General features: G+C 47.0%; 2 protein-coding genes across 5 annotated transcripts in view; both read right to left on the reverse strand.

Moving 5' to 3' along the window:
- Positions 1-7,280: 7,280 nt before the first annotated feature.
- Positions 7,281-15,334, reverse strand: PGLS (6-phosphogluconolactonase). Its single transcript, XM_081851823.1, has 5 exons — positions 15,026-15,334; positions 14,549-14,656; positions 13,132-13,233; positions 9,241-9,381; positions 7,281-7,790 (listed from the first exon to the last, which is right to left on the reverse strand). The coding sequence occupies exons 1-5, from the start codon at positions 15,317-15,319 to the stop codon at positions 7,653-7,655; spliced, it is 783 nt and encodes a 260-aa protein (XP_081707949.1). The 5' UTR covers positions 15,320-15,334; the 3' UTR covers positions 7,281-7,652.
- A 1,843-nt stretch (positions 15,335-17,177) lies between these two features.
- Positions 17,178-23,425, reverse strand: part of SLC27A1 (solute carrier family 27 member 1) — a 52,588-nt gene continuing 46,340 nt past the window's right edge. For all 4 annotated transcript variants that reach the window (XM_081851738.1, XM_081851739.1, XM_081851737.1 and 1 more), the window contains one exon: positions 17,178-19,025. In XM_081851738.1, coding sequence (XP_081707864.1) covers positions 18,868-19,025 — 158 coding nt within the window. In that variant the 3' untranslated portion in view covers positions 17,178-18,867. The remainder of the gene's footprint in view (positions 19,026-23,425) is intronic.

Genomic DNA, 23,425 nt, shown 5'->3' on the forward strand with positions numbered 1-23,425 from the left:
ACAGTGATGCATCCCTGGGACGGTGCAAAACTCCAACTGCTCCTGCAAAACAGAAAGAGAAATTGTTGCAACATTAGTTACATTTCTTTTTTGTCCATTTGCAAAAAGTACAGTTTTTCCGGCCGGAACTGCCTTGCAATTCCACATCTCGACAGCAGGGGTCTCTGGAATCAAATTGCGATTAGCTGCAGAGTCTATTACAAAGCTAAGCTCCGAGTCTCTCACACAGCTGTCCTCAAACAAAGCCAGACTGGCTGTCAGCTGATCAGGCTCTTCCTGTTTGCCACGTCCACTTGACTCAGTCCCACGCCTGGTTGTTTTTCCAGGCTGGTTGCCATGGAAACCCGGCTGGTTCCCATGGGAATTGACCTTGACAACATCCTGCCTCGCCTCTCTGCTCCGGTGGGGGCAATTGCGACGCAGACGTTCAACTCCAGTGGAAAAGTACTGCCCGGGGCTCCTTCCAGCCGGCCTGGCCCTCCTTCTTCCGGAAAAGCGCTCCGTGCCAGCTCCGCCCCCTCTGAACTCCACTCCAGCATCCACAGTGGAAAATTTTTTAAACTTGCCTTTGGAACTCTTCGCCCCCCCGATCTGCTCACCAGCGCTCCTTGAGGCTGCTTGATGAACAGGGGCTACTTCTCCAGCTGCTCCAGGGCTCTGGCCTCCTGCTGAAGTTTCACACAAACTTCTCAGCACATCCCAGGCAGCCCTTGCTGACTTTACGCCCTCCAAGTGGGGTTTCAGCGATGCATCTACGCATGCTTTCAGCATATCAAGCTCTCTTTGCATTCTCTGCTGGCCATCTTCAGGCACCACAGCCTCAAAGCCTGCAACGTCTGTCAGGGGTAGTGGCTCTTTCTGGCTTACATCCCAAAGCCCAGTAACCAAGAACCAACCTCTCACTCTTCTGCTCCAAGTTGCCCAACTTTTTAAAGTGAGCTTTTCAAGCGGTATGTCCTCAAGGACCTGGCTGTCTGCCATTCTCTTCCCGGGGCCCCAAAGCTGTACTCACGTATCACCAGCTTCTCCAGCACCCGTCTTCTCAGCTGCTCTTAGCTTCCAGCTCGCAGCAACTCTCTTGCCTCTTAGAAGCAGGCAAAAACACAGAACGCAGACCTCCGCCTCCGGCAGCTCCTCTGCCTCAGTACGCAGACTTCAAAGCATTCCGGCAGCCTCCAGCAACAGCTTTACAAGCGGTAATAAGGCCTCCATAACCTGTGGAATTTATTATGGCGTGACCCGCTAATTTGTTTACGACCCAAATTAGCCATTTACAGCAGTCCGGCACGCTTCCTCAAGCTGCGATAAATTCTGCTCCGTCCAGTCACGCCTTGCAGAGTAAACACAGTGGCAAAGCTGTCACTTGCTTCAGACAAACATACAGAGTACAGGTTTGTCTATTAACAGTTCTTTATTGCGACATTTCTCAGCAAAACAGTCCTGGGCTTCTCTCAGCCATTACAAACTGCGTCCATTTCCCTCAAAGACAGAGAGGAAAAGAGAAAGAATCTCCTCCCACCTTCGAATCCTGACGTCAGAATGTTGAGGCATCATGGGAACAACTTAACCTGTTAAGTTCTGAACTCCAACACGTCCTCCTATCAGCCATTTTGGGTGTCTTCCAGCATCTGGCCTGTCCAGATTTGCCAGCTGGACACTCACAAGATCCAGGTTTGTTTCTTGGAATTATTTAGTGGAGTGGCAGGAAGTGCAGCTGCAGCTCTGTGTCCCAAGATAACCTCCCCACCAGCACCCCTCCCCCCCCCACTCCTTGCAGCCAGGGATGCTGCAAATGCATCTGCACATAGTATGTTCTGTAGGAAATAGTCACAGCCAGCTGCATTAGAACATCTGGAGTTGCATCAGAACAAGACTGTGATCCAAGCACACATCTTCTGTCCCGGGGGGATGTTTGAACACAACAGTCTCTTTGCTTAACCCAACTTTAAGCCTGCTTTATTCAGTCCCCATAGTGGTGATCCAGGTGTGTTTAAACACGCACAACTACCAACAGCTGGAAAGTTTGCTACTGTTTGTCCCAGCAAATAGTGGGTGCTGTTTGTCCCTCTAAATAGTGTGGAAAGGCAGGGGGCTTGCCTTTGTGTGTTTACTTAGAAGTGCTACTCAGTTTTAAGTAGCTTTTGAGTGTGATGTCACTGTTCTATCACTAGTGATAGTTTAAACATTATTGCCACTGTTGGTTTGATGGTATAGTTTGTGTGGTTTGATTTCAGATGATGTTTGTACATTGCCTTGAAAGGCGATCACTGGATTTAATATTAAACCCATTAAGAATAAGAATTCAGTGGGGCTTACTCCCAAGTAAGTCTGCATAGGAGTGCTGCTGTGCAGCCCAATCCTATGCAAACCCATTCAGCAGTCCCACAGACTTGCTCCAAGATAAGTGCACAGCGTTGCCTCTTCTTTAAGCCAACCTCCTTGGCTCTTGGTTCTGCTCTTTCTCAACAGCACTGGCAGCAAAGGTAGGTCTCTTGTTCAGAGTTCTCTCCCCAGTCCAACAGGTGACTCCCATGGTGCCACGGCTGCAGCCAGGTCTGCTGGTGTAGATCAGGGATGCAGCACCTGTGGCCCTTTAGATCTGCTGGACTTCAAATCCTGCAGTGTGACAGATTGACCAAAAAACCATCCCAGAAATGGGTTCCGGTGCATTCCACCAGGAAAAAAGCACGGACTATTTTTATGTTAAGACTTTAATAGTACAAGAAGCAATGTTGTTTGTTTGCATGGCAGCATCAACAGATAAAGGTTCTCCAGTGCATCAACACCTCTCTGAGGGCTTTGGCCCGGCTGGGTCAGGCCTCCACCTTGCCTGGATGGAGGACAGTGGAGAAGTTCGCCCCCTGGACAAAGATAAGACTTCAGTGAGGGGCAGGAGGCAAGGGGAGGGCGCTGCCTCAGGGCCAGGATCCACCAGGGAAGCAGATCCTGACAAGTCTTTCCTTCCCGCTTGTTCCTGATGCAGATCTTCCCTCAGCCCTTCTCCCCAGGCAGGGAGAGGGTGCCATCTTGGGGTCTGTCTCAGGTGCCCAGAGGTCTTGGGCTGCCCTCTTCTTCCCCCACATTTGCCTCTCGCTCAGTCCAGAAGGTGGTCTAGAAGGAAAGGGAAAAGGCTTTCCCCCTCTTCATTTGTGTTGCTGAAAGGAAAGGAGGAGGGCAGAAAAAGGGCCAGGAAAAGAAATTCTGTGACCTGTTTGCCCATCCTAAGATGGAGAAGCTTTGTACCTCAAAACAAATCACATTCCGGTATTGTGGAATATTGTGCCAAGAGAGATTCAGCAGCTGCTGCCCTCTGCTTCCATGCTGAAATGTTTTCTGTGCCGCCAGGTTTATGCAGGTGATTAGGAAGACATTTTTTAAAAAATGCTTTTAATTAATTTTATTACTTACTACAAACATACACAATAAAATCACCAAAATAATGACTACAAACAAAAGAAGATATAGAAATAAAAAAGCAAAAAGAGAGAAAAGAAAATAAGAAAAAACATACCAAATACATACATGCAACCATAAATCCATCAGTCTTGCATATTGACTTATGTCACCATATTCTTTAATCTTCATTCCTTTTCTTCTCAAATAGACTTCCATCTTCCTCTAAACAGGTCTATTTTATCTATTTGTTAAACTGCTCTTATTATCCTTTCTTCATTTCTACTGTTTTCCACATACTATACTAATAATTCATACTGTGGTTTGCAAAAGTTAATCAAAGCAAATCCAAGTTTTTACTTGGGGACATTGGTTTTTCACATAATCTCTATATATTCCCCATTCCTTTTGGAATTTTTGGTTAGGTTGTTTCCTAATCGCATCTGTCATTGTTGCTAACTCGAGATATTAAAAATAGCTTATCCTGCCATTCCTTTTTTGTTGGTACTTTTTCACTTTTCCAATGCCTAGCTATTAATATTCTACCTGCCGTTGTGGCATATAAGAATATTCTCTTTTTTTCGTTTGGTATATCCGAGTCCAAAATACTCAACAAGAAAGCTTCTGGGTTTTTTTATATATATAAAGGTTTGCTTAAACATATTCTTCACAGTTCTTCAGAGGTCTAGAATATGGGAAGTCCGTTTGAAATTTAATAATTCAGATTGTAATTTGGTTTTTTAAATTTTTATTTAATTTGTTATTATTTTGAATTGGATTATGATTTGATTTGTTATAAATTGGAAGTTTAATGAAAAATTATTAAAACAAAACAAAACAAATTCTTCAGCTCCTCTTATATAATATCCCAAAAATCCTTTTTTTTTTTCCAATCCCACCACACCTCCAGCAAGTGTTACGATCTCATTTTATACTTTTTGGAGCCTAGGGCTTGCCGATCAGAAGGTCGGTGGTTCGAATCCCCGCAACGGGGTAAGCTCCCATTGCTCGGTCCCTGCTCCTGCCAACCTAGCAGTTCGAAAGCACGTCAAACTGCAAGTAGATAAATAGGTACCGCTCTGGCGGGAAGGTAAACGGCTTTTCTGTGCACTGCTCTGGTTTGCCAGAAGCGGCTTAGTCATGCTGGCCACATGACCCAGAAGCTGTACGCCGGCTTCCTTGGCCAATAAAGCGAGATGAGCGCCGCAACCCCAGAGTCAGCCACGACTGGACCTAATGGTCAGGGGTCCCTTTACCTAATATATACTAGAATGTCCTACAAGAGCTGCCTTCTCTCTCTCTTTTTGCTGTCGATATGCCTGTGGATTCAGCAGCAGCTGAGCTGGTCAACAATGAAGCAGCTGAAGCTAAATGTGGCAAAACAATGGAGAAAAGCTTTGCCAGAGCAGGAAGAGCAGGATAAAGGTCAAGGGGGCAAAGCAGGGGAAAAGTCTTGCACACTGAATCTTAGTTAACTGCATAACTCCGGGATTCATAGGATCATAAACTCACGGAATGGTAGAGTTGGAAGGGACCCTGAGGGTCATGTGGTCCAACCCCTGCAATGCAGGAATCTCAACTGAAGCAACCATGGCAAATGGCCATCTAGAACTTGTGTGATGCATGGAACTTGCACTTTCCTTTTGGCAGTAGCACCCTCCCTGTGGAACACCATCCCATCAGATGTCAAGGAGATACACTTTTAAAAGACATCTGAAGGCAGCCCTGTAGAGGGAAGCCTTTTAATGTGTAATGTTTATTATGCTTTTATATATGCTGTAACCCACAACAGCAGCAAGAATACTCATCGCAAAGTATTGGAAGACACAAGATCTACCCACTGTGGAAGAATGGCAGATGAAGGTGATAGACTATATGGGTTTGGCAGAGATGACGAGCAGAATCCGAAATCAGGGAAGAGAAACGGCGGAAGAAGATTGGAAAAAATTTAAGGACTATCTAAAGAAATATTCAAAAATTAATGAATGCTAGATTGACGCTGGATGAGAAAATCAGGGGTTAATAGTGGTAATGGTTAAGTTAAAAGAAAATGAGTGTTATTAAAATTAAGTTGAAAGTAAGGGAAGGATTTGTTGATAAATTAACTAGACATGAGAATACAGAAAGGGGAGGTACGAGGAAGTCGGGAAAGTAAGTTATAAGAAATTAAGAGTTGAAATTATATGTGTTGTTTGTTTTTATTGTTATGTTTTGTTTGTTAATGTCTTGTTTGTCGTGATAAAAATTTGTGGAAATTTCAATAAAAATTTATTATAAAAATATATATATATATGCTGTAACCCGCCCATAGTGGCTTGGGAAACCCAGTCAGATGGGCAGGGAATAATAATAATAATAATGAAAGCCACATTCAACAGTGGATTCCCCTACCCCCTTCTGAGTAAATAAGGGGAGAATTGCATTGTTGCACACATTGCATCCGTACTCTATGAAAAAATCCAAGAGCACCCCACACCTATCAACCTCTGCTTAAAAACCTCCAAGAAAGGAGAGTCCACAACCTCCCAAGGGAGACCGTTCCTCTGTCAAACAGCTCTTACTGTCAGAAAGTTAGCTGGAATCTCCTTTCTGGCAATTTGAAGCCATGGGTTCGAGTCCTACCCTCCAGCAGGAGCAAACAAGCTTGCTGCCTCTTCCATGGGACAGATTTCCCTGAAAAGAGTTGAAGATGGCTCTCATATCTCCTCTCAGCCTCCTCTTTTCCAGACTAAACACACCAGCTTCTTCAACTATTTCTCATAAGGCTTGGATTGCAGATGCATGATAATCTTGGTCACCCTTCTCAATCTTAAATTGTGGGGTCCAGAACTGGACCCAGGTCTCCAGGTGTGGTCTGACCCAGTTAGAATAGAGTGGGACCAGGACTTGCCTTTCACTGTGAAGTGGACCTTTTTCTTTTGTATAAAAGTCTGGATTCTTAGGATTCTCTCACTCACTCACTCACTCATCTCCCCCCCCCCCGGCAAAAAACTCTATAAGGCTGGAAAGCACTAGACATAAGGACTCAGGGGATTAAACTACAGTTCCAAGAATTCTTTAGGGAAAGCCATGACGGTTAAAGTAGTATAATGCTGCTTTAAAAGCAAGGTGCAGCTGCGACCTTAGTTAGGCTAGGTTCAAACAGTGACTGGCCCAGAGGAACTTCATGGCTGATCAGGGATGTGAACCCAGGACTTCCAAGCAATGTACTTACCTGCTATTCCACCTGTTTCACTATTCTATGACTGACACTACAAAGACTGCTGTTCTCTGGGAGATGTAAATAATGGAGCAACAAAGCTGCCTGCCTTTTTTTTTTTTTTGCTTTTTCTTTCCCTGGGGGTGTCACTGGGAGGCTAACATGATGAGCTCCTGTGCTTCAGAATCTACCTCCTCCCCCTCTTGTGCAGGCCATTGGGTTGCTCAGCCTCCACCCACAGGGAAGGGCTATGGAACATCTTTTCCTTTGACAGCTGTAAGCAGCAGTGCCAGCCAAACGTGGACATGGCTTGCAGTCATCTGGCTGTGCTTTTCTGTTAACCTCTCAAGATGCTCCTGTACATTCTTTATCTCCGTTTAGAAGCTTGTAGACTTTAGATGTCACTGCAAAGCTTTGGTGAGTTGGCTCCGTTGCACTTCACGTCCTCTCTACCTCTCCCATCTACACCTTTTCAACTGAGTCTTGCCAGCCAAAGTTGACCCCAACTGCCCTGCAAATACACTGCGACCAAGGGCCATATAAATTCTGCTAGTACCCTGTATGTTAAATGTGCACTGACCCAGCATCCATATATAATGAGTGCCAATGCAGAAGAGACTTCAGTCTTGTCCCCATATTAAAGAAGAATCACACAAGGAAGAGAGGAACACACAGTGCCAACATGGAGTGGCTGTACTTTACATCTTTAATTGTGCACTCACTTTACACCACATTAGACTGTTCACATGATAAAAGACTGTAACGCTGTTCCCTGCAACTCTGTTTACAACTAGTAGCTGGACCCAAGCGTCCCCCCACCCCCATTTCACACTTTGTCCTGGCTAAAGAAATAATTATATTGGTTACACAGTGCTCCACAAATGTATCACTTCATTAATTTTTTTAAGAGGAGGAAGGAAGGGGGGGGGACAGTGTTAGTTTAGTGCCACTCCTGAGCGCTGCGACCAGATGTGGAGACCGTGACCTGGAATGTTGGCAGGCTGGGCTCTACCCCACAACCTGCATTTGATGGGCTCTCCCCAACCTGAAACACGAGCTTCTACAAGATGGAGTGCTTCTCAAAGGGAATTGTCAACTCCTTTGCAGCTGGCTCATCCAGAAACCAATACAGCTTCCCAGTGTGGGGTTGGACCAGGGCAGCTGGCAGTGGGTTCTCTTCATCACCTTCCAAAATACGCTGTCCCAAAAAACAGGATGTTAGAAGCTAATCACTTGGAACTTAATGATTAGCACAGTACTCAAAATGTAGACGTTACAGAGATTTCCCTCACCACATCTCCAACAAAAGATAAGAATCAGAATTCAAACCCAAAACTGCATGATTAGCAGCCTTGATATCTACTGAATCAGACATGCCTTTGGAAACCAGGTAGGTTGGTAGGGTGTAGCAGAGGCAGCAGTTTGAACAAAAGGGGTGTTTTTAAACTCTAAATGCTTCTGGAAAGATAGACACCCAGTGGCGAGGGCTGGACCTCCGGTTCTCTCCATAAGCTCCCTCGGCCCCAAAACTAACAGAAACAGAATTATACAAAATGAATCCAGCCTGCAGAAGTTGATGAATTTGAATAATCAGAGTGGGGAGAGAGAACATGAAATTGCGGGGCAAAGTATTATTTATTATTTTGTGAATCATTTCCCATGAAAACATCTTAAAGAGATTTACTTTTTAAAAAAAACCCATTATAAAATAGAGAGCCATAGCTCAATAATGAAGCATGTGCTTTACATGCAGAAAAGCCCTTCCTTCCATTCCTGGCATCTCCTCGTCCAACTCCCTGGAGCGCTGCTGCAGCCGCTGTATGCTAAGGGTGGGAATCCTGCACCCATCCAGATGTTACTGGCCTCTCAAGTGCCACCAGTCCCAGGCAGCCTGGCTAAGGGTCAGGGATGGTGGGACAGTCCAGCAATGCCGGGAGGGCCGCCAGTTCCCTGCTGCAGGTGTGGACAATACTAACTTGATTACTCCTATCAGGCCACATGCCAGGCTGGCTTAGAACACCTCTTCCAAGCATTTAATGAGGTTGAAGCTGTTCTCCTCTCCCAGACAAAAGCAGCTAATGCTGGAAGAAACAAGCCAGTGTTGCTTTAAGAAGAGGCTGCTGCCATGTGGCTCCACTGCTGCTTCTCTAGGAACCCAGAAAAAGCCAAGAGGTGTGTTCCCAACAGCCTCACCATCCTCATGCAATTGCTCTGTCAAGGATGATGTGTATTCTTTTCCTGGGGAATTCTAAGACAGGTAAATTCTAAAACACTCAACATGTTGCATCTTTAGGAGGTTAATGTTTGATTCAGTCAAAAATCTGATTTAACTCTGAAACACTTCTGTTTAACTCCTCCACAGATAAACCAGGGCAGGAGAAGCTGAAGCTCTCCAGACCTTGTTGGGACTCCAAATCCCATCAACCCCAGCTGGAATGGCCAATGTCCAGGGATGCTAGAAGCTGTGATCCAAAAATGGACTCAGGACCACAGGTACCCCACCCCAGGTCAAAACCTACCAGTACTAAGTTTCCTAGCTCTTGGTATTCCTGACCCACCCCCCACAACAAATCCATTCTCTTCTTTCCCAGGGTGGAATCCAGCGCACCTCCAAACCTGTGAGAAAGAAGCCACAGGATGCATGTTACCTTAATCACGGCAGCCTTGCTGTCCCCAGTGGCCACAAACACCACGCTGCGAGCCGCGTTCAACACTGGGAGGGTCAGCGTAATGCGCTCCGGAGGTGGCTTTGGAGAATCGCTAATGGCAGCCACTATTTTCTCCCGCTCCTGCCACAGGAAAGAGGGAGGGAGGGGAGATTAGGGGTGTTCTGTCACAGCCCTGCCTACACCATATTGTGCCAAGCCCATAATTGAAAAGGATCTCCACAAAGCTATTCTCAGGCACATTACTGGCAATCTGTAGCATCAGCCAAGCACCTGTTTTGAAGAGCAAGCCTAGATATTTTAACTGGGCAGACACTGGTATTCAAGCCTCCATAGCATCCATGCAGAGCAACCAGTCTTGAGAGCCAGCCGGCCAGTCATCTTTAAAGAATGTGAAGAATGCATGCAAATCCATATCTTCACCCAGAAATGAAGCAAGGTGGCTGGGTACACAGAAAGATTGAGTGAGATTTAAACAACAAGTGCAAAAGAGGAAATTTGACATGACTATATATGTAGCCATGAGCACTTAACAGCAAATGCAAGTCCTAAGAGCACTCCAGACTTGAGAATGCCCTGGAATCTGGTTGCCCACTTAGATGGAGCAACAATTGCAGCTAGGAATTGGGAATATTTGTCAACTTGGGAAAGGGGGGCTTGGCACCTAAAAGATTGATACTGATTCCAGCTACGTTTGATATTTTCTTGCTTCTCCAAATACATGCTGTCTGAACAGACAGAAATGGGCACAGGAACAAAGGGAGAGGACAGCCAAAAGAGGGGAAGTGCTGCAACAACATTGGGTGTGGGTGTGTGGCACATCTGCAGAACAGGCTTAGATGGGGAGTGGCTTGCAGGCTTGATAAACTAAATGAGTGCAGCCATAATCCCCGCCCCCAAGAAATCTGCAAGGAAGTGCCCTGGGATGAGCAAGATGGTTTAAACAGCTAGGGGTTTGTTTAATATTTAATTTGGTGAAATGTTTCTGCATATTTTTGAGTCGTTCTTGTTGCAGAAGCTTCCGAAATACTCCAATTGGAAAAGGAGTTACTCAAGCATTTAACTGTTACATACAAGCAATCCTGTTTGACTCCTAGAATCATAGAATCATAGAGTTGGAAGAGACCACAAGGGCCATCGAGTCCAACCCCCTGCCAAGCAGGAAACACCATCAGAGCACTCCTGACATATGGTTGTCAAGCCTCTGCTTAAAGACCTCCAAAGAAGGAGACTCCACCACACTCCTTGACAGCAAATTCCACTGTCAAACAGCTCTTACTGTCAGGAAGTTCTTCCTAATGTTTAGGTGGAATCTTCTTTCTTGTAGTTTGGAGCCATTGCACCGTGTCCGCTTCTCTGGAGCAGCAGAAAACAACCTTTCTCCCTCCTCTATGTGACATCCTTTTATATATTTGAACATGGCTATCATATCACTCCTTAACCTCCTCTTCTCCAGGCTAAACATGCCCAGCTCCCTTAGCCGTTCTTCATAAGGCATCGTTTCCAGGCCTTTGACCATTTTGGTTGCCCTCCTCTGGACCCGTTCCAGTTTGTCAGTGTCCTTCTTGAACTGTGGTGCCCAGAACTGGACACAGTACTCCAGGTGAGGTCTGACCAGAGCAGAATACAGTGGCACTATTACTTCCCTTGATCTAGATGCAATACTCCTATTGATGCAGCCCAGAATTGCATTGGCTTTTCTAGCTGCCGCGTCACACTGTTGGCTCATGTCAAGTTTGTGGTCAACCAAGACTCCTAGATCCTTTTCACATGTACTGCTCTCAAGCCAGGTGTCACCCATCTTGTATTTGTGCCTCTCATTTTTTTTGCCCAAGTGCAATACTTTACATTTCTCCCTATTAAAATTCATCTTGTTTGTTTTGGCCCAGTTCTCTAATCTGTCAAGGTCGTTTTGAAGTGTGATCGTTTTGAAGTACATGTGAAAAGAATCTAGGAGTCTTGGTTGACCAGAAAGGAACATGGCTCACACAGGAGTGGAGAACCTTTTTCAGGCTGAGTGTGACTCAACAAATGTGAATGCTGCTTTGGAAGAGGAGTCTAGCTTCTGCACTACTCACTCAGTCATGCACACCCCTCTATCCTGCACCCAGGCAAGCAAGAGGCAGGATCCTGTTCAAGGACACAAACATAAACTCAAGGAGGGGGCAAAGCAGGGCCAGTGAGGGGCGCAGCCTGGAGAGAGTTCCAAGGGCAGACAGAGAGACCTAGGGTCCTGAGCCTGAGGCTCCCCAGTCAAGAGAGGAGCAGGGCAGCAATAAACCTGCAGGCACATTTGGTTTCAAACTGGGTGAGGGACCACGTGTTGAGATTCTTGCATTGCAGGACCCTTGGGGTCCCCCCCCAATTCTGTGATTCTATGACAGGGGTCAGCAAACTTTTTCAACAGGGGGCCGGTCCACTGTCCCTCAGGCCTTGTGGGGGCCGGACTATATTTTGAGGGGGGGAAACAAACGAATTCATATGCACGCTGCACATATTGTATTTGTAGTGCACAAAAAATAGGAAAAACAATACAATATTTAAAATGAAGAATGATTTTAATCCCGCTCTCCGTCCGTTTTCCATGGGGGGGGGTGTATATGTGTTTTGTGTGTTACAGAAACTTAGTCACCAGCTATTCACCCTCAACCACCTACCCCCCCCCCCAAAAAGTGACACAAGCCAGCTCCCAAACAGGGAAGGATACCCCTGCCCACAGAAAGAGTGCCTCCACACCACAAACAGTTTCCCTTCCATGGGGTTTCCTACCACAGCTCATCATTCTTGGCACAGAGTGTGCCTCCTGACCATGGGAAGAGTGCCCTGCTGAGTGTGTGTGTGTGTGTGACAGAAACTTCCACCTACCCCCCTCCCCAAGAATATGGGGTGCCACCTTGAATAAAATATTGGGAGAGGCAAGTAAGCCCCACCCTGTATAATCGATCGCATTGTGCTTTACACGTGCACACCAAAAGGCAACGTCCATCAACTTTTTTGGGGGGGTGGCTCCCTCAAATTTTTTGGGGGGCGGCTTGGTGGTGATGAAGGAACCTATGCTAAGAACAGAGACAGGCCAATCCCCGGAATGGCAACAGTGCCCCTGTGCATGGCGAGAGCACCTCTGCAGCACTTGAGGCTACTACAAAGTGGGGTGGGGGGTGGGGACCGATACCACTTGCCTCCTGATTCTGGCCAGCCAATCCCGGGCTCGAGGTGAGCCTATACCCACCCTCTCACGAGGGCAAGGTGCCCCTGCCCATAAGAAGCGCGCCCAGTGTGCAACACCCACGCCTCCTGCTCTGCTCCGTCTCTGCTGTTGGAGACAAGGAAGCCGAACTTGTCGACACAGCGCTCGCCATTGGAGCTGCCGCGGCGGCTGCCCAATGAGCTCTGTGAGTCCATCTCGCTCGTCACAGCCACCGCTGCTTCGTCTTTGGCAGCGTCGCTGTTGTCGTCCTCTGCCTCGGCCAGGGGTGCGGAGCCCATGCCACTGGCCTGGGTGGGGGAGGCAGCCTCCCTGCCGCTGCCGCTTCCTTCCACTCGGCTCTTGGCCATACGCAGCTGCCTCAGCGGGAAAGAAGGGGCATAGCGAAGAGGTGTCCGTGGCTTCGGATTGGCTGCAGGAGCTTCCTGCAGCCAATCCAAAGCCATGCCAGCATCGCGGAAGTCAGTCCCCGCGTGGCAAGGCGTCCATGGCTTCTTCTGAAGGAAATGCTGCGTCCGCACTGGCTTAGATCAGCACACGGAGACTGACTGAGCGGGCAGCAGAATCCACAGGCCAGATTTACGAGCCTGGTGGGCTGGATCCGGCCCCCGGGCCTTAGTTTGCCAACCCATGTTCAAAGTTCACTGCAGCTCCACACCCTGGCTCACCTGCAAGAGAGAATGATCCGGAAAGAGTGAGCAAGTGTGCCCATCTGGTCCCACTCCCAAGATCAAGAGGTCAAACACAGGCATATCCTCGCCTTGGAAGGCCTACACAGAATGGGAGAACACAAATTTATCAACCACATTTTCAGTACTGCCCTTCAATATACAATTATCACTGTGCTTTACAGAGCTTAAAATAAAAGTAAAAATGCAATGGAACAGCAACGCAATCCTAATGGCAGGAAAAAAGAAGCAGCCATGATAATATCATCAGAAGATGATAATAAGCCTGGGAAAAGGTATTTGACTGGCACCAAAATACCTTAGTGCCAGGCAGCCAATTCCTTGGTGTGTCCAAGTCAGGGACAGCCGACCTTCAAATGCATTGGAGGGAACACCTTGCCTCCCACCAGCAATTTTCCAAAGTGCTTTCAGTCTTCAAGCTGTCAAGCTGTCAGGGGGGCCAAGGGGGGGGGGAGACCCAATTCATTTAGCAAGGAGAGATGCATATTTCTGACTATTACTAGAAGATCCCTCTAGGCTTGATTCGAGCGTGGGAGAAACAAATAACTCCCTTGGCCAACACACACAGCCCTTGCAACCTTCGGTTTTGCTTGAATTGTACTGCAGCACTAGCCTCCCTTTTGAGGTCATCTTCTGCATCTTGTTGACTGACCTCAGTGTTGAATGAAGCGTCACTTTTCTGCCGCCCCAAGATTTCTTAGAAAAAGGGTGTGGCTTTGAAATAGGGCCAAGGAGAAACTTGAAGCGAACAAGTTGATCACCAGGCTCCGCACACCACCCAATTAATCACAATCAATGTTATTGGCTCATCAAAAATTCCACTAGGTGGTCTGTGACTTTATTTGGTTGTTTTAATTTAGCATTTCCAGATGACCCAACAAACTGTGTCTTCTGGGCACAGTTCAAAAACTGAAATCAGTAAACTACAAATTCAATCAAAATATTAATCCATATATAAAAGTTGGACCAGGTCAAAATGAACAAAAAGGATAAAAAACCCATTCAACTGCATAAAAAACTCTCACACACATAATAAAAACAGAATTATAAACCAATAAGAAGAAAGCAAAATAGTTCTAAGAACTAAAAAGAACTGAATTTGAAAAGTGAGAAAAATAAGGTTTTCACCTAGCACCAAAAAAATCCTAACATAGGCACCAGGCATGGCTCTTTGGGGAGAGCATTCCAAAACTGGGGTGCCACTACTGAGAAGACCCTCAGCCCATTTAATGCTGAGCAGCAGAGCAGACTAGGAAGAGCTCTAGCCAGGAACTCAAAATTTAGGATGTTGAGTTAAGCAATGAATGGTAAATAAGCTCAGTCCATTAACTCTCAACACACAAGGATTTTTTTATCCCAACATGGGACATTGTCTGAAAAAAACACACAACTGTACCTCTTTCAGTTTTGCTGCATAATCTGCAGCTGCCTCTTCCACTGGTAGCGAAGGGTTGATAACAACAATTTGGTCCTCAGGTACAGCAATTTTAGAAAGGAGGTACGTCTGAAATAGGTAACCACAGGTCACATAACAACAAAACCATCTATGGTGGTTCTTTCCAACTTTTGTACTAGGTGATGAAAGCATCATAGAAATTGCCTCTTTTTCCTCCCTTGTTGAAATTTAGATTGTAAGCCTCTCGGGGTAGGGTCTGGTTTCTTTTTAGCTTATATATAATATTCTGTAAAGTACATCAACGGCACTATATAACTAGTAAAAACAAGATGACTATTTCATTTCTATATCCCGGAGGGCCAGCCCGATCTGTTTGGGCCGGTGCGGCGAACCCCACACGGCGGGGTCCGCTGCCCCCGGGACCCCGCCGCCCCCCAAAGAGCCTCCCCCTCGCTCGCCCCCCCCCCGGAGGGCCACCTGGTAGGCGCCGTAGTTGCTCTCGGGGTCGCTGAGCGGGACGCGGCGCTCGTCGGCGAAGGCCAGGAGCCAGCGGGCCGGGCAGGCGGCGGCGGCGGGCAGCTCCTGGGCCAGGACGCGCACCAGGCTGCCTCCGGCCAGGCCCAGCGAGAAGCGGCCGGCCGGCCCGCACTGCGCCTCGCGCTGCGCCACCAGCTGCGCCAGCGCCGAGCCCAGCTCCTGCGGGGAAGGGAACACCGAGACGTGCGGCGCCGAGGCCGCCGGGCCGCGCCGGGACGACGAGGAGCCGGGCATGGCGGGCGAGGCGGAGAGGGAGCCGGCGGGCGGAACGGAAGGGCCGCGCGGCGAGGGAGCCGGGGGGACCCATGAAAGCAGCGAGCGCGGCCGGGCGGAAGACCGGGAGGTAGCCGAGGGAGCACGGGCGGAAGAGGCGCCGGAAGGAAGGAAGCGCAGCGCAGCTCAGCGCAGCCCGACCCCGCCCAGGAGGCACCGGAAGTCCGGCGGCAACCTCGGAAGCCCTCGCTGCTCCGGACAGCCCCGTAGCGCCGTCCCGCGGCCGGAGGCGCATCTCTGGCTGCCCGCCTCGGCAACTGGCCCTCAGACTCAGCCAGGGGGCAAGCTGGAAGTCAGGAACTAGAAGCGATCAACGAAACCACGTTTCCCACGTCCAGCAAGAGTCCCGCTGCAAGAGCAGCTTTGGCCTTTGCTTCTGCTTTTTGAGTGTCTTTCTCCTCAGCAAAGTCTGGAGGGCGTTGTGTTGGCTGCCTCTGTCCCATCAGGCACAGGGGAAGACCGTGTGATGGGAGTCCCAGAAGTAGGTGGCTAAGGCACAGGTAAAGCCTGGTCCTTAGGAGGCCTCCTCCTCCTCTGCCTTTAACAGACCAAAACGCAGCAGGTGAAGAAATTAGTGTCCTATTTCTATACTGTCTTGTACTTCCCGCCTTTCCTGGACCAAAAGTGGTCCTGAAATGTAGATTGGTGGCAGCCACACATCTCTCATTAGTTAGATTCTAAATCTCAGGGACAGGGCTATTTATTGAAGATACAGGCGCAAATTAACATGAAATGAAACCTCAACCTTTTTAGCTAGAGGCATCTTGAAATTTTGTTTCTTGAGCATGCATGCCTAGCTGCCTATGCTATTCTCCAACCCTTTGGAATAATCCCCCGCCCCTTTTAATGTAGAGACTGTCTTCCTACTTTGCTGCATGTCTCCTGCACAGGAGTTCATATCCAGTCCTCCACTAAAAATAATGCATGGCGTAAAGTAGCTCTTTTTATCTTCCCTGAATCTTCCAATGATTAGCTGTATTAGATGTCCTGAGGTTCTGGTTCAAGAGACACCTGCAGGAATGAATGTTAATGTGTGCAGAGGGCCCATAAATAATGGTCTTCTATCCTGCTATAGCCAATGAGGTCGAGCGTCTACAACAGGAGCAATTTCTTGTAGGGGAGGGAAGTATATGACCACAAAACAGCATGGAAGAAACTATCAGCACATGCCCTACCAGGGGACACTTTAGATGCTCAGAAAATGCATTATTACAACAAAAGGCACTGCCTTGAGGGAAGACACAGGAAGAGAAAGTCCAACTTGTGAGACGTGCCTCGTCTCACAAAAGGATGAGATAAGAGTTTGATTTGGAAGTAAGGTTCATTGGTTCCAATGAAGTTAAATTTCAAGGACTGAAGGATACTTAGGATCCTTTTTGGGTTTTCCTTCTGAAAACTTCTGATATAATAAAAAGTGAGGCATGACCATGGATCAGGTGTTTGTCTTAAGTACATCCTTTATATGAGTTGTATTCTTAGAACAAAGGGAACCTATTAACATAATTTACAGAATACATGCTGTGTGCCCGCCCCCTCCAATACGCATACAGGCAACCCTAGTTACTAATCCAAATCAGACTTGCTTGTGATAACGGCTTATGCAGATATGATGAAGAGACACAGGAGATGATCCAATGCTAAGTGGTCTCCACCCACAAAAGTCTTTTTGCTTGACTAGCTACATCCAATGGTTTAATAAAGCCTGACAGAACAGAACTGAGGGCAACAAAGAGTGAAACTGGTCTCTGCATTTGACTGAAATGACATGCAGCTGCATACATCAAAGAGAGACAGAGACAAAAAAGAGCAAGACAAACTCTTAAGCTTTCTTCATTTTTTATTTTCAAAACAAAGTTATACTTTGACAATAGTGACTCCACCTGAAAATGTAACTGTTAGTGCATGATTTCTGTTCAAACCATGAACTATACAGCCTTAAAAAAACCTATGTGCTTTTCTCCAAACAACAGGGCTCAGTTAGCTGTAGGTGCCTTTTTCTGAGGATTAATAACAAAGCTAAATTTATTACAAATGTTAACCTGCTCTGTCTGGCTCTGATGAAAGGCACATTCTGGGTCTAATAAAAAAGGGAAAGCACACATTCCACTGGTTTCAGAACCATTACTTAACAATGGCCCTACTAGTACTGTATGGTGCTCTATTATACAACCTAACACTGCATAGAAGTCTTTGTAAAATGGTTTTGTGCAAAGTTACATTTTTATGAAAGAGAAGAAGGGTTATTAAAGGGAAAAGGGCACAGAAAGAAGAGTACAGGAACATCCCAGTAAAATAATCAATTCCATAGAAGTTAACTAGGAATATCCTTGGAATAGCTGAATTAGTGGTACAGGTCTTCCACAGCAACATAATCACAAGAAAGAATCACAGCAACTTTGAAGGTATGGTCACTCACAAGTCTCAGTATCCCTTCTGTCTTCCTTGTTTTAAATAAAATGCTTTGTGCCATCTACAGAAATTGCACTAGAAAAAGCCGTAGAGTTAGTAATACCCACAGTTGTGTACTGATGGAAGGTGAATGTTAGGATTATGTTGCAACTTGCTTTGAGCAGCTGCCACACTTCCTACAGAGAGCAGTGTGGATCAGAGAAACCAAAACAAATGTTACCAGACTTTGTTCTCAGGATTATCACCCTGTTTTCCAAGATTCTGGATCAACGTCAAGTAATCTGAAATGTTGCAATGTTCAAAAGTGGACATGTAAACCAAAGCACAATGGCTTCCCCTACAAGGGTACAAAGTATTTTATTAATCTTCTGTCATTGTGTGGAAGCTTTCAAGCACCACAATGGATTAGAAGGGTGTTTCCTGTGCATTTATCAGCCCAAATTTGTTTTTGCTTTAATATAACATTTTTAATACCAACTTTGTTGTTACTTCATCAAATTAGTCATTTTATTTTTAAGATCAAAGTCTCTGCAGATAAAATGATATTGCATTTTGAGAGTCAGTCCATCAAAGTTCTACCTAAACATGGGTTCATTTCAGAGTGATGACAACTGGAGGGACTATAAATGTGTAGATTAGGAAGCTGGAAATCCCAAAACAACTGAAGACGCTCCACAGCAATTGTGCTATTGCCTTAAGTAAGGAAAATCCAGCTGAGACACATGGCAGAAGGCAAGTCCACCAGTGCTATTGCAGGCTCAGTCACACCAATGTATTGAGGGCTTAACAATGTAATAATGGGGACCATAAATCTGTCTTGCTTCACACAGTGTCTTAAAATGCAATGGTTACATAGAGGAAGGGGAAGAAAAACCATTCTAAAGACTGAACAGTAGAAAGGGGCCACCACCTTTGCTCAGGAAACAGTTAATGTACTTTTTAAAAAGATGATGGCCACTCCCTGTGCCTTGCTAGTTTTTGTCCCTACTGCAGATGTTCTGAATGGAAACCTTGCTTCACTTGTTTAGCCAAGTTTGTTTCTCTAGCCAAGCAAAGCCCTTCAGTGGCAAACTCTTCACTAGTGGCTTTTGCTGATGAAATCACAGAGACACTTTTCCAGCCTGGATCCTCTCAAATACACACTCATCCACAGGTAGGTACTTGCCAAGTTTTACATCCAAGAAATATAATCGATCAGATGTCTGTTGTGGGTTGTAGCTTTCCCTTTGCAAACGTGTTTTCTGAATTTTGAAAGTGCCTGTTGGAAGAAAAGAAGTCAGAATAATGGTGGGAGGAGGACAAGGGCAGTGGCAAGAAACAGCTATACTGCAGATTGAAGGGAGACGATTGGCTGAAGGAATTGCCCTGCTCTCTTCTTCAAAGCAAGCATGTCATGGTCAGATGTGAACACAGCTCAAACTTCAACTAGATTCAGGAGGAAGACTGGTTATTTCTGTGAGGCAAGTTGTTGGTATTGTTACCGTATTTTTGCCCCCATAGGACGCACCTAATTTTCGGGGGGGGGGAATAAAATTATTTCCCCCCCAGGCACGGGGCAGGCGTGGGGGAAGCCCGAGCTTCCCCCGACCCCAGCCCCCAGAACAGCCTGCTATCCGCAAGCCTAGGGAGCCACGCCGGTCTCCCCAGGCTTGCGGAGAGGTATGCAAAGCCCGGGCGTGCTCTTCAGCGCGCACCAGGCTTCGGAATGCAGGCAGCTCTGCGCCACCCTACGGAGCCGGGCGCGGCTTCAGATCCAGATGGATACTGGAATCAACAGGGGAAACCTACATGACCTGAAGGTGTTGCTGTGTAATGCCAGGTCAATGATGAATAAAACCACTGCCATCCACGACCTGATTGTGGATGGTGGATTTGACCTGGCGTGTGTGACAGAGACCTGGTTGGATGAAGCAGATGGGCCTGTCCTTGCCGCTGCTTGCCCACCAGGTTTCTCTTACGCACAGCAACCCAGGTCATGTGGGCGGGGAGGGGGGTTTGCAGTGATTTTTAGGAAGTCATTAGCTTGCACCAGGCGTCCTACTGGGAAGACCCAGTTTTCTGAGTGCATGTTCTGGAAGTTGGGCAATAGGGGCAGTACAGGATTCCTTTTGGTGTGCCGACCTCCCCGCTGCACCAAGGATTCCTTGTCCGAGCTTCTTCAGGTCATGGCGGATGTTCTCCTGGAGACACCTAGTTTGGTTGTCCTAGGGGATATGCTTCGCGCCGGGATCCGGAGGGTGGCGCAGAGCTGCAGGAAGCTCAGGAAAGCCTGCATTTGCCCCATAGGACACACACACATTTCCCCTTCATTTTTAGAGGGGAAAAAGTGCGTCCTATAGGGCGAAAAATACGGTATATGCGTTAGTCACGAAATACAAAAATAGCCTCTGGGCGATTTACAAAATAAATTCAAAGACACAGTTAAAAATATAGCAATCAATACACCAACAAAGCAACAACCTCAAGATGCTAACAATAACGAATAAGAAGGGTGAAAAGGTAGAGACAGAAATTACTAAAAAGTAATTATTGTTACAATACAGAATACGGTGAATCGGTCATCTTGCCATTTTGGATGTTTCTAGATAGGAGCTTGATGTCACAAACAGGTGGTTTAGAAGAAGTTTTTTCTCTGTGCACAACTGGCATGCAACTGTGCACATGCTCCATTTTTTAGGCTTATATTTTTCATCGGTATTCTGCTGCTTCCCATCCCCATCAGTAGGTGGCCCTTGATGAAATGTTTCTGTGCTATGTTTTCTGGCTCCAACTCTCATCCACTCCTCCCCTGCCAACCACTACCTTCTCTGGTCTGGGCATGCACTCATGTTTGTCCATATATGTGCGCACACACTTAAGGAACTCTACAGGAAGTGTGCAAGAGTAAACATTACCAGCTCTTAGTTATGCTTCAAAAGGTAAAAAGGTAAAGGACCCTTGGATGGTTAAGGCGACTCTGGGGTTGCAGCGCTCATCTCACTTTCTGGCTGAGGGAGCCGGCGTTTGTCCACAGACAGCTTTCCAGGTCATGTGGTCGGCATGACTAAACTGCCACTGGCGCAACAGAACACCAAAACGCCATTTACCTTCCTGCTGCAGTGGTAGCTATTCATCTACTTGTACTGACATGCTTTCAAACTGCTAGGTTGGCAAGATCTGGAACAGAGCAACGGGAGCTCACCCCATCACGCGGATTCAAACCACCGACCTTCCAACTGGCAAGCCCAAGAGGCTCAGTGATTCAGACCACAGCGCCACCCGCGTCCCCTCCTTCAAAATGGAAGGTTATGCTTGGGGTTGTGTGTGTGTGGCTGAGTACATCATTCATTTGCATTTGGGTTTTGTTTTAATACGGATATCTTGCACAAGGTTGATATTTAGCAATACCTAGAGTCTGAAAATAGATAGATATAAAAATGCTAATCTATGTATTGTAATTACAGTCTCCAAGTTAATCCCCTACATGTGTTGAGATGTTGAGAGAAAAGTTCCTTTGAACCATATTGGAATTTCAGCATTTGCTGCCAGCATGTGGCTATTGGTAGAAACAGGCAGAGGCATATTGGTTGAGCTGCTAGAGCAAATGACTATGTCAGGGCTTTCCAAACTTTTCACGTTGGTGGCACACTTTTTAGACAGACATCATTTTGTGACACAGTAATTCGGTTTTACTAGCAAACCGGAGGTTAAACTAACACCTTTCTAGCCCCAGGAGGAGCACAGGGAACGTTTGTGCGACACACCTACACACTACAGCTGACACACTAATGTGTCATGACACACACTTTGAAAAGCTCTGGGGCTAGGTTTTGCTCAGATGAGCAACAAAGTGTGGCAATAGAGACCATGACCAAAGCACATAGACATAGACATAGAGAGAGAGAGAGCGCGCTCACCAGCTTCCATACCAGTGGGTACAGGCTGACAGATTATTTTACTTAATGGGCTTTTTTTTTTGCTTTGTTGGGGGTAGGTGGGTGGGATGGATATTTGGTTGGGGATTAATTTTAGTATAATTGTTCTGTTTTTGTCTTTTGTTGTTTTATTGGTTGTGTATAGTTTGTGTTTTGTTTTTAAGGGGTGGGATCAGGGCTGCCTGGGAGTGGGGCCCCAGCCAACACAATGGCTGGGACAAGTTCCACCGGGGGGGGGGGGGAGGCACTGGGACATCCGATCTCGGTGATCATGGGCAGGAGGAGGAGTTATGCTAAGACCAGACCGTGTCATTACCGAGGAGGCAGCTTTAGTCGTTGTTTGAAGACTATCCCTGCCTCCGGGTCTGGCCTTGTCCAGATGGATACTGGAATCAACAGGGGAAACCCACACGACCTGAAGGTGTTGCTGTGTAATGCCAGGTCAATGATGAATAAAACCACTGCCATCCACGACCTGATTGTGGATGGTGGATTTGACCTGGCATGTGTGACAGAGACCTGGTTGGATGAAGCAGATGGGCCTGTCCTTGCCGCTGCTTGCCCACCAGGTTTCTCTTACGCACAGCAACCCAGGTCATGTGGGCGGAGAGGGGGGTTTGCAGTGATTTTTAGGAAGTCATTAGCTTGCATCAGGCGTCCTACTGGGAAGACCCAGTTTTCTGAGTGCATGTTCTGGAAGTTGGGCAATAGGGGCAGTACAGGATTCCTTTTGGTGTGCCGACCTCCCCGCTGCACCAAGGATTCCTTGTCCGAGCTGCTTCAGGTCGTGGCGGATGTTCTCCTGGAGACACCTAGTTTGGTTGTCCTAGGGGATTTTAACATCCATGCCTACCATGACCTTACAAGGGGCCGCTCGGGACTTCGTGGAAAGCATGGCCTCTATGGGGCTGTCCCTGAATAAGTTTGGCCCAACTCATAGTCATGGACATGCCTTAGACCTGGTGTTCACCTCTAGTGACGTGGGTGATCTGACACTAAGTAAAAGTGAAACAAAAGAAGTGCCATGGTCAGATCACTTCCTGGTGCAACTGGACTTCTCTGCAACCCTTCCCCTCTGCAGGGAGGTGGACCAATTCAGATGGTCTGCCCCCGCCAAGCTGTGGGGATGTTTTTACCAATGCTTTTATTAACTATGTTTTATTGTGGGATATATGTAGTTTTAGGGGAGAGGTGATAACTCTGCTGGGGAACACATTGTACTCCTTCTGGGGTAGTTTATTCCCCTTGGGTCCCCACCCTGCAGTCAGCTCTCACCTGTAACTCCTAGAAGCTGTCAGCAGGCAACAGCAAACACACTGGCTTCGACTGGCCGGCTAAATCAGGTGAGGGTAGCTGATGGGTCTGAAAAACTGAGGGGGGAAATCATATCTGCTGCCTTGTGGGACATATTTAGGAGAAGAGTAGGCTAAGGAGTAAACCCTACACAAATCCAGAGTCCCTAAGATGGCTTCTTGTACACCTCCTTCAGGCAACTCCTACAGTCAAGCTGGTGCCAAATATATTGCTCTGCTTTCCTTTGGACCACATCAGCCAGGCTGAGAGGGGGATGGAGCCCAGGACCTCCATACTGCCCAGGCTTGTGCCCCAGAAAGTTTACTAAATAACGTAGGAGGCAACAGTTATGAGTCAATGTCTTTGCAGCCACAGCAGGCACTATGATTCTCTGGCAGTTTGACTTCACCCCTGGAGGCACACTCCATTGTCTCTTGATCCAATATCAACA

The sequence above is a fragment of the Podarcis erhardii genome (genome assembly GCF_964252035.2).
Source record: "Podarcis erhardii genome assembly, chromosome: 2".
NCBI classification, from domain to species: domain Eukaryota; kingdom Metazoa; phylum Chordata; class Lepidosauria; order Squamata; family Lacertidae; genus Podarcis; species Podarcis erhardii.

Coding starts and splice junctions, on each gene's coding strand:
- PGLS (XM_081851823.1), bottom strand. CDS start 15,319: ATGCCCGGCTCCTCGTCGTCCCGGCGCGGCCCGGCGGCCTCGGCGCCG. Junction 13,234..14,548: donor ATGCAGCAAAACTGAAAGAG/GTACAGTTGTGT, acceptor CATTCTGTGTAG/GCCTTCCAAGGCGAGGATAT. Junction 9,382..13,131: donor CGGATCATTCTCTCTTGCAG/GTGAGCCAGGGT, acceptor TTCCTGTGGCAG/GAGCGGGAGAAAATAGTGGC.